Source organism: Lactuca sativa, chromosome 4 (genome assembly GCF_002870075.4).
Source record: "Lactuca sativa cultivar Salinas chromosome 4, Lsat_Salinas_v11, whole genome shotgun sequence".
NCBI classification, from domain to species: Eukaryota; Viridiplantae; Streptophyta; class Magnoliopsida; order Asterales; family Asteraceae; genus Lactuca; species Lactuca sativa.
The window spans coordinates 65,153,165-65,165,074 of NC_056626.2; the positions used below are offsets into that span (position 1 = coordinate 65,153,165).

Here is an 11,910-nt window from a genome sequence, read left to right on the forward strand (position 1 = left end):
TAAGCAAGATTTACCTTATATATCACGTCTAGTAAGATAAACAAGATGGTAGGTATGCAACTGAAACAACCAAACTAGCATAAGAAAACTCATTTCAAAGATATTAATCTGTAAAGGTATTGATGTAACTATATATACTAATAACTAGAGGTTCACACCAAACTTATCAGCACCAATCCATTAAAACCCATATATACATATGCTGTGTTATACAGATATTAACATACCAATAGATGTATATGTATTAAAACAACAATGGATAGGACACACAGAGAGACAAAAAAAAACATTTCAGTGCTATAATCTTTCATGGTAGAATCGATTCCACTACAAAATTATACGCTACTTTTTCCAACTCATATGAAGCAGCCTTACAAATAGGCTTTACCACGAACACAATAATATATATATATATATATATATATATATATATATATATATATGTAATTTCACATTCTAATTCCCTTTATGCAATCAGACAACACCCTTTATGCAATCAGACAACACCCCGCACCATAATTACGGGCGACACGAACCCGCAAAAGACTCGGCGTGATTATTAGCAGTAAAATTATCACCCATAGGTAATCGCAACACCGACAACTTCTTGATTTGATGCCACATGCCAAATCCCAGCACATCCGATAATTATCATAAACTCATCCGATAATCATAAACTCATCATCTTCGTAGAACACCATTTGTCTCGCTTCTTTCTTTCTAAGAAGGGATGATTTTCTAACTGATTGGTAACTTCATATGCCAGCCTCCTACGGCCCGCATGACCGCTAGCTCATAGTTGAGATGCCCATCTTCAGTATACACACCTAATTCTTCCACTCTCTTCTTCTCATCTAAATAACATGGTATATCTTCTTCTGACAATGGAATTGCGATTCCATTCCGACACAAGACAGCACTAGATTGATGGAGACAAAACGAAATCCAGCCGACCATGCTTAAGAAGACTCTCAGTCATGGTTTTCCGGTAAGCGTATGATTCTCCTCGTAGAATATCACGATTAATTCATGCTTGTTTTACAAAAACAGTATTTCATGTTTTCTTTGTTGTTCTCACAAGAGATTCTCAAGAGAACATCACTAATGATCTATGCTTTTCTAATTAAAGGAATATGTGTTTCCACTTTCTTATTGAGCAAAGAGTGAACGATACTCCTATCTCTTGGAAAGAGGTGCTAAAAGGCCCTTTCTATTTACTCTAAAGCTTTTGAAACTTGTCTTCTAAGGGTTTAAAATCTCGAAATCCAGCATTAACGATTTACAATGGATGTACGAAAATTAAAACAATTAATGTGGTTGTCCCATAGTAATTGATGATGCTACTTTAGTTAGTGAGGGTTTGGTAAGCTAGCAGAAAGGCTTTGCAATGGGAAGGGTTTACATCCTTTAAAAATGGTTAAATTATGTATAATGGTTGTGGGAGCTCAAAATATTGAAAGAATAATTTCAATGCGTGATTTTTTAAGTATGATCTTGTTACCGAGCCGCAATAACCGTCAAAAATGGCATAGAAGGAAAATGGAACTTACAGTGGTCATTTAGACATATGAAGGGATGATTTTCTAACCGATTGGTAACTCCATATGCCAGCCTCCTAGGGCCGGTATGACTGCCTGCGCTCACAGTTGAGACCACAATCTTCAGTATACACACCTAATTGTTCCACTCTCTTCTTTTCATCTAAATAACATGGAATATCTTCGTGCGACAATGGAATTGCGATTCAATCCCGACACAAGACTGCACTAGATTTATGGAGACAAAAACGAAAGCTAGTCGACCATGCTTAAGAAGTCTCTCAGTCATGATTTTCCGGTAAGCGTGTGATTCACGTCGTGGAATATCACGATTGATTATTGCTTGTTTTACAAAAATAGTATTTCATGATTTCTTTGTTGTTCTCACAAGAGATTCTCGGGAGAGCATCACTAATGATCGATGCTTTTTCTAGTTAACGCAATATGTGTTTAAACTTCCTTATTGACCAAAGAATGAGTGATACTCCTATCTCTTGGAAAGAGGTGCTAAAGGGGCCTTTCTCTTTACTCTAAAGCTTGAGAAAGTTATATTCAAAGGGTTTAAAATCTCAAAACTGACATTAACGATTTACAGTTGATGTACAAGGATGAAAACAGTTAATATGATTGTCCTATAGTAATTGATAATGTTGCTTTAGTTAGTGAGGGTTTGGTCGGCTAGTAGAAAGGCTTTGCAATGGGAAGGTTTTACATCCTTTAAAAATGGTTAAATTATGCATAATGATTATAATCTTGAAAGAATAATTTCATGGCATGATTTTTCAAGTATGATGCTGTTACGGAGCCGCAATGGCCGTCAAAAAGGACATAGAAGGAAAATGGAACTTTGAGTGGTCATTTTGACATATGATGCGTTCATCTTAGTTCGCTTTTCATGAGGGTTCCCATGTCTTTGTGAGACTTCTTGATCTCTTGTTTGGGTTGAATCATTCTCCGTGGGGGGAGTATGGTTTTGAAACGGTGTATACAGCCTACAATGTATAAAAGAGTGAATATGTATGCATTCGTCTACGAGATACATGCAAATCACGCAAGACTGACTCTATATATCATGTCTAGTAGGCTAAACAAGATAGTAGGTATGCAACTGAAACAACCAAACTAACATGTGTAAACTCATTTCAAAGATATCAATTGTGTTCGTAAAAATAACTAACCAAGGGAGATCCCATTATTTCTAATGGTTTCACAGTGTTGAGGCTCAATTAAACAAAATTATCTAACATTCAACTGGAATGTATCAAATGCTCTCCACAACAAGCCTTCCATCATGAAACCATAAAGATTAAAATACATCTTTTAACAATTATACATATGATCTCTATAACCTAACTTAATTGTTCTATCGTCTAATTATATAAACTTTCAATCCAATTTAAAATAGAAAACTTGTTTGCCTATTTTTAATGAATTACCCTTAACTTCATTTTGTTTTATAGAAAATAACACGAAAGTGTTCTTCACCCTCAAACAGCAGCCTACAACTTAAATCCAGTAAAAACTACTACTAAAATACTCATACAAAGAGAGAAGAGCCACGACCATATTCAGTCAAATATAGTTTATTCTTATGAATTAATCAAAAATAAAAACGGAACTTGACGTATTGTAGGGTATTAAAAAAATTCACACATGGATAGTTGGGAATTGATAATGAAATTTAAACATAATCAGTTTAACGAAATTTGAATAAATCGAGAATCACACCGGAACGTAAACTCCTAAAAAGTATTCCTAAATTTCAGACAAGATAGTTGGGATATTAATTTTGAAATTTGAAAAAAAAAACATGGCTTTCAAGTCAGAATTTTATGATTCAATTTAGGGGTCTGTATCATATTAAACAAAATTTAAATAAGTTAGAATTTATTGTAGGAGTGTAGATCAGCGAAAGTATGTATATATAAGTTAACGCTTTCGAGTGTACCATGCGTATATAGTTAACGGTCTCATGTGTGTATTAAATAACCATGCCAAATAAACATGTATTCAAATTTTAGCAGATTATATTAATTGGTTTGGTCAAAATTTCTATTTTTGTAATCTGTTCATATGTATTATGTTTTTTATCCTTTGCACCTGGACTATCTTTTTGATATTCTATTATACCACTATACGTTCCTACCCGACATTAAAATAGTGTATTGTCCTTAACAGATTATTTTGTATTTTTCTAATTCTTATTATCTTTTATTTTATTATGAGATTCACTACCAACCCTACTCCCACTATGGCACCCACAACAATTCGTTGGCGACAATTTTGTTCTTCACCCCGACGCAATTCTTCCATATATCCAATGTCGTTATAAAACAAATTAATATAATTTATTTGTGTCTCACTCATCACCAACTTATCTTTATGTTTCGAATATAATTATTTTATTTAGCAATTGTCATTTTAAAAGATTAACATAATTTGAATTAATAATGTGGTTGGTTATATTTTTGTTATAAGATATTTTATTAAGCTTATATAACCAAAAATTGTAAATAGATATATTGAAAGCTAATAACTCATAGGATACTTTTGACAATCCATATAAATCTAAAAAAGGGAACTTACTATGGGATACATTTTTAGTTCAAAAAATGGTGTACCGTAAAGTGAAATAGTATTAGGATAATTATTTACACTATTTTTATGTAATAATTTAGTGTCGGCCCGTGATATTTAAAGACACTCAAATCTATAAATTTGCTAGAACAAACGTAGATGATAGAGATAGAAATATAATTACAAGATAACTAACAAGTTGGAATCAAATTTTCAAATATTGAAAACTGAATAGTAAACCGCACCATCTCAACGGCACGTGTCAACCCGCATCAAAGCCTACGTGCGTGGAACGTTAACTGCGGAATACTAGCCAAAGGACTCTTAATGTCAGTATTTCTATATTTGTACCAAATGTATATGTACAGCTTGATATATAGTACATTTACTTTGACGCAAGAACCAAAGGCCAGGTTAAAACGTAATATGATAAGGTCATGGTTAATTATGTGGAATGATGAGTAATGTTACGTACTAATTAAGCAATATGGAGTATCATATATATTAACATGATTTTACCTGCATGTTTAATATAATAGACAAATATGCGGCTAGATTGGTAAAATTTTGAAACTATTATTTTTACAGAATCAATGGAAAATATTTTCCCCAAATAAAATAATAGTCGCTGTAATTTTAGATATACTTTATAAATCAACAAGGAGACAAAATTACACACAACATGCAGCTAGCATAATGGACAATATTGTAGTATGTCCGTGCACTAAAAATTACTTGGTTTTCTTAAATGGGAAAGTGAATATCCAAAGGATGTTTTATTGGCGTAGAACAACATTCAGTTGAAAAAAAAAATACAACAGAGTTGACTATTATCTTGGCTCTTTGTTAAGCAAAAGGCTATATTAGCACAACCCATTTGCCTTGCTACTCATCCAACAGCATTGTAAACAGTAACTAGCAACATCTAAAAGGCAATGAAGAATTTGGGTTTTTTTCTGTTCTTGGTTCTCCTGGCAACAACTTCATTGGAGATCAATGCTCAGACATGCAAACCAAGTGGTGGTATCCGGGGAAGAAAACCGCCTCCAGGAGAATGCAACCGTGAGAACAACTCGGATTGTTGTGTCCAAGGTAAGTTTTACACCACGTATACATGCTCGCCTCCAGTGACAGGCGATACTAAAGCAACACTGACAATAAACAGTTTCCAAAAGGGAGGTGATGGTGGTGGTCCGTCGGAGTGTGACAACCAATACCACTCTGATGACACACCAGTTGTGGCGCTGTCAACTGGATGGTACAAGGGAGGGGATAGGTGCCACAAGTATATTACCATCAATGGAAATGGGAGGAGTGTAAAGGCAATGGTTGTGGATGAGTGTGACTCTACTATGGGGTGCGATGATGATCATGACTATCAACCCCCTTGCCCTAATAATATTGTTGATGCTTCCAAAGCAGTGTGGAAGGCCTTAGGGGTATCCGAGGATAACTGGGGAGATTTGGATATTACCTGGACAGAGTGATGTTAATCTAGCTCTCCTTTTAAAACATCAAATACTATTTCTGTTTCTGTGTTTTGTGGATATTTTAATCTGTAAAATTATTGATGTAACTATATATACTAATGACTAGAGGTTCACACCAAACTTATCAACACCACTATCCATTCAAACCCATATACAGATATATTACGTTATACACATATTAACATACCTTTAGATGTATATGGATTCAAACAACAACTGATATGACACACAAAGACACACAAAACCCATTCAGTGGTATAATCTTTCATGATAGAATCAATTCCACTACTAAATTTTAGACTACTTTTTCCTACTCATATGAAGCAGCCCTACAAATAGACTTCACCACAAACACAATAAAAAAAAAATATGTATTTTCACATTCTAATTCCCTTTATGCAATCAGACAATACCCTGCACCGTAATCACAGGCAAACCGAACCTTTAACAGACTCTACCTGATTATTATCAAAACAAAACCACAATAGCAGTAAAATTATCACCCATATGAATTCGCAACACCGACAGCTTCTTGATTTGATACCACATCCCAAATCCCAGCACATCTGATAATCATAAACTCATCATCGTCGCTCAACACCATTTTCCGGAAAGAGGTGCTAAACGCCATTTCTCTTTAATCAAAAGCTTGTGAAAGTTGTATTCTAAGGGTTTTAAAGCTCGAAAACCGGCATTAACGATTTAAAATTTATGTACGAAAACAGTTAATGCGGTTGTCCCATAGTAATTGATGACGCTACTTTAGTTAGTGAGGGTTTGGTCAGCTAGTAGAAAGGCTTTGTAATGGGAATGTTTTACATCCTTTAAAAATGATAACCTTTTGTACGATGATTGTGGGAGCTCATAATCTTGAAAGAATAATTTCATGGCGTGATTTTTCAAGTATGATGTTGTTACGGAACCGTAATGGCCATCAAAAATGACATAGAAGAAAAATGGAACTGGGATTGGTCATTTTGACATACGATGCGTTCATCTTAGTTTGCTTTGCGTGAGAATTCCGATGTCTATGTGAAACTTCTCTGTCTCATGTTTCGGTTGAATTTTGTCGTGCGCGCGGGGTGGGGGTTGGGGGTGGTAAGGTTTTCAGACTATCTAGACAAATTATAATGTACTAAAAGCTGAATATGTATGCATTACTTTATATATCACGAGATAGATTCAAATTAAGCAAGATTTACTTTACATATCACGTCTAGTAAGATAAACAAGATAGTAGGTCTGCAACTGAAACAACCAAACTAGCATGAGAAAACTCATTTCAAAGATATTAATCTGTAAAGGTATTGATGTAACTATATATACTAATGACTAGAGGTTCACACCAAACTTATCAGCACCAATCCATTAAAACCCATATATACATATGCTATGTTATACAGATATTAACATACCAATAGATGTATATGTATTCAAACAACAATGGATAGGACACACAGAGAGACAAAAAAAAAAACATTTAAGTGCTATAATCTTTCATGGTAGAATCGATTCCACTACAAAATTATACGCTACTTTTTCCAACTCATATGAAGCAGCCTTACAAATAGACTTTACCACGAACACAATAATAATAAAAAAATATATATATGTAATTTCACATTCTAATTCCCTTTATGCAATCAGACAACACCCTTTATGCAATCAGACAACACCCCGCACCATAATCACGGGCGACACGAACCCGTAAAAGACTCGGCGTGATTATTAGCTGTAAAATTATCACCCATAGGTAATCGCAACACCGACAACTTCTTGATTTGATGCCACATGCCAAATCCCAGCACATCCGATAATTATCATAAACTCATCCGATAATCATAAACTCCTCATCTTCGTAGAACACCATTTGTCTCACTTCTTTTTTTCTAAGAAGGGATGATTTTCTAACTGATTGGTAACTTCATATGCCAGCCTCCTACGGCCCGCATGACCGCTAGCTCATAGTTGAGATGCCCATCTTCAGTATACACACCTAATTCTTCCACTCTCTTCTTCTCATCTAAATAACATGGTATATCTTCTTCTGACAATGGAATTGCGATTCCATTCCGACAAAAGACAGCACTAGATTGATGGAGACAAAACGAAATCCAGCCGACCATGCTTAAGAAGACTCTCAGTCATGGTTTTCCGGTAAGCGTATGATTCTCCTCGTAGAATATCACGATTAATTCATGCTTGTTTTACAAAAACAGTATTTCATGTTTTCTTTGTTGTTCTCACAAGAGATTCTCAAGAGAACATCACTAATGATCTATGCTTTTCTAATTAAAGGAATATGTGTTTCCACTTTCTTATTGAGCAAAGAGTGAACGATACTCCTATCTCTTGGAAAGAGGTGCTAAAAGGCCCTTTCTATTTACTCTAAAGCTTTTGAAACTTGTCTTCTAAGGGTTTAAAATCTCGAAATCCAGCATTAACGATTTACAATGGATGTACGAAAATTAAAACAATTAATGTGGTTGTCCCATAGTAATTGATGATGCTACTTTAGTTAGTGAGGGTTTGGTAAGCTAGCAGAAAGGCTTTGCAATGGGAAGGGTTTACATCCTTTAAAAATGGTTAAATTATGTATAATGGTTGTGGGAGCTCAAAATATTGAAAGAATAATTTCAATGCGTGATTTTTTAAGTATGATCTTGTTACCGAGCCGCAATAACCGTCAAAAATGGCATAGAAGGAAAATGGAACTTACAGTGGTCATTTAGACATATGAAGGGATGATTTTCTAACCGATTGGTAACTCCATATGCCAGCCTCCTAGGGCCGGTATGACTGCCTGCGCTCACAGTTGAGACCACAATCTTCAGTATACACACCTAATTGTTCCACTCTCTTCTTTTCATCTAAATAACATGGCATATCTTCTTGCGACAATGGAATTGGGATTCAATCCCGACACAAGACTGCACTAGATTTATGGAGACAAAAACGAAAGCTAGTCGACCATGCTTAAGAAGTCTCTCAGTCATGATTTTCCGGTAAGCGTGTGATTCACGTCGTGGAATATCACGATTGATTATTGCTTGTTTTACAAAAATAGTATTTCATGATTTCTTTGTTGTTCTCACATGAGATTCTCGGGAGAGCATCACTAATGATCGATGCTTTTTCTAGTTAACGCAATATGTGTTTAAACTTCCTTATTGACCAAAGAATGAGTGATACTCCTATCTCTTGGAAAGAGGTGCTAAAGGGGCCTTTCTCTTTACTCTAAAGCTTGAGAAAGTTATATTCAAAGGGTTTAAAATCTCAAAACTGACATTAACGATTTACAGTTGATGTACAAGGATGAAAACAGTTAATATGATTGTCCTATAGTAATTGATAATGTTGCTTTAGTTAGTGAGGGTTTGGTCGGCTAGTAGAAAGGCTTTGCAATGGGAAGGTTTTACATCCTTTAAAAATGGTTAAATTATGCATAATGATTATAATCTTGAAAGAATAATTTCATGGCATGATTTTTCAAGTATGATGTTGGAACGGAGCCGCAATGGCCGTCAAAAAGGACATAGAAGGAAAATGGAACTTTGAGTGGTCATTTTGACATATGATGCGTTCATCTTAGTTCGCTTTTCATGAGGGTTCCCATGTCTTTGTGAGACTTCTTGATCTCTTGTTTGGGTTGAATCATTCTCCGTGGGGGGAGTATGGTTTTGAAACGGTGTATACAGCCTACAATGTATAAAAGAGTGAATATGTATGCATTCGTCTACGAGATACATGCAAATCACGCAAGACTGACTCTATATATCATGTCTAGTAGGCTAAACAAGATAGTAGGTATGCAACTGAAACAACCAAACTAACATGTGTAAACTCATTTCAAAGATATCAATTGTGTTCGTAAAAATAACTAACCAAGGGAGATCCCATTATTTCTAATGGTTTCACAGTGTTGAGGCTCAATTAAACAAAATTATCTAACATTCAACTGGAATGTATCAAATGCTCTCCCCAACAAGCCTTCCATCATGAAACCATAAAGATTAAAATACATCTTTTAACAATTATACATATGATCTCTATAACCTAACTTAATTGTTCTATCGTCTAATTATATAAACTTTCAATCCAATTTAAAATAGAAAACTTGTTTGCCTATTTTTAATGAATTACCCTTAACTTCATTTTGTTTTATAGAAAATAACACGAAAGTGTTCTTCACCCTCAAACAGCAGCCTACAACTTAAATCCAGTAAAAACTACTACTAAAATACTCATACAAAGAGAGAAGAGCCACGACCATATTCAGTCAAATATAGTTTATTCTTATGAATTAATCAAAAATAAAAACGGAACTTGACGTATTGTAGGGTATTAAAAAAATTCACACATGGATAGTTGGGAATTGATAATGAAAAAAAAAATTATGTATTTTCACATTCTAATTCCCTTTATGCAATCAGACAATACCCTGCACCGTAATCACAGGCAAACCGAACCTTTAACAGACTCTACCTGATTATTATCAAAACAAAACCACAATAGCTGTAAAATTATCAACCATATGAATTCGCAACACCGACAGCTTCTTGATTTGATACCACATCCCAAATCCCAGCACATCTGCTAATCATAAACTCATCATCGTCGCTCAACACCATTTTCCGGAAAGAGGTGCTAAACACCATTTCTCTTTAATCAAAAGCTTGTGAAAGTTGTATTCTAAGGGTTTTAAATCTCGAAAACCGGCATTAACGATTTAAAATTTATGTACGAAAACAATTAATGCGGTTGTCCCATAGTAATTGATGACGCTACTTTAGTTAGTGAGGGTTTGGTCAGCTAGTAGAAAGGCTTTGTAATGGGAATGTTTTACATCCTTTAAAAATGATAACCTTTTGTACGATGATTGTGGGAGCTCATAATCTTGAAAGAATAATTTCATGGCGTGATTTTTCAAGTATGATGTTGTTACGGAACCGTAATTGTAACAGCTCAAATTTTCAAATAAATTTTTCATTTTAAAAATAAAGTATTTCCATTCAAAACAAGGCATAAATAATTTAGGTGTCATGTCAAATACAAATTGTCTAAATCCCAAGATCATAAAAACATCCTTCAGTGTGTATCGATCACGCCGGCGCCTTCCCACGGTCCTCGCTAGTACCTGAAACACATACATAACAACTGTAAGCATAAATGCTTAGTGAGTTCCCCAATATACAACTTACGCACATACGCCTTTCCAGGCCCTGACCTTTCGGTCCATGTGTCTCAGGGGACTTCCGTCCCTACTGGGTAAACCTTCCGGTCCTACCCACGCCGACCTTCCGGTCCATCACACAACATATTGCCTTCCGGCCCATAACATATCGCCTTCCGGCCCATAACATATTGCCTTCCGGCCCATGACATACATAGCACATATAACAAATAACTTACCACATATAGCATACATATCACATATCATATCTGACCTTCCGGTCACACAGTCAAACCCTTCCGGGTACAGTATAGTGAGAAGACTCACCTCGTGAATGCTGAAAGCTAGCAACTCCTGAAATCACTCATGCACAATCCGACGAGCTACAACCTCCCTATAACGTCACATATCTCTCATTAACACTTATATCTTCTAAGTGTGACTATCCTTAAGAAGTCAGACTTAGGTCAACTCTGGTCAACGGTCAACTCGACCGGACTCGGCGAGTGCCATGGCGACTCGGCGAGTCTAGACATCCTCCAACTCTCTGAGATTCCCTTTCTACTCGTCGAGTATCCTCCTTGACCCGACAAGTTACTCCTGGAAGAATCGCGGGGCCACCCCGACTCAACTCGCCGAGTCTGAAGAACAACTCGACGAGTCCCAGTTAATCTTCAAGCTACTCGCCGAGTCTGTTCATCGAACTCGGCGAGTCCATGCCATGCAACCGTTCAAACTGCATCCTAAGGTCAGAACTGCTTCGACCATTCCTAGGTCTGGCCTTCCTAGGCTGATCCATCACGTAAAGTCCTCATTTCAGTGCTCATGATACACCACATGATTCATAATTTGCATTTTGGCCTAAGGCATAAGGATTCCAATCCAAAACCTTCATCAATTCCCGAAATGCACAGACATGGGACATTCTGGACCTCCATAGGTCCCAATACAGGGTTACAATTGTTTAGGGGACTAGGGTAACATTCAATCTATTCACAAAAAGGGTTCCATAAACCCTAATTCCATAATCACATCAAAATAGCAGAGTATACTCGAATTCTTACCTGGATGATGTATTCTCTGTGTCCCCAATCCTCAGAATGTGACTCCCTTGCTGTTCCCTTAGCAAATC

At 35.9% G+C, this 11,910-nt stretch overlaps 1 protein-coding gene across 1 annotated transcript; it reads left to right on the top strand.

Annotated features, from left to right (window-relative positions):
* The first annotated feature begins 4,910 nt into the window (after nucleotides 1-4,910).
* On the top strand, nucleotides 4,911-5,727 carry LOC128133197 (kiwellin-1-like). The gene has a single exon (XM_052770295.1). It carries the CDS (start codon nucleotides 5,051-5,053, stop codon nucleotides 5,600-5,602), a length of 552 nt encoding a protein of 183 aa, XP_052626255.1. The 5' UTR covers nucleotides 4,911-5,050; the 3' UTR covers nucleotides 5,603-5,727.
* Nucleotides 5,728-11,910: the final 6,183 nt, after the last annotated feature.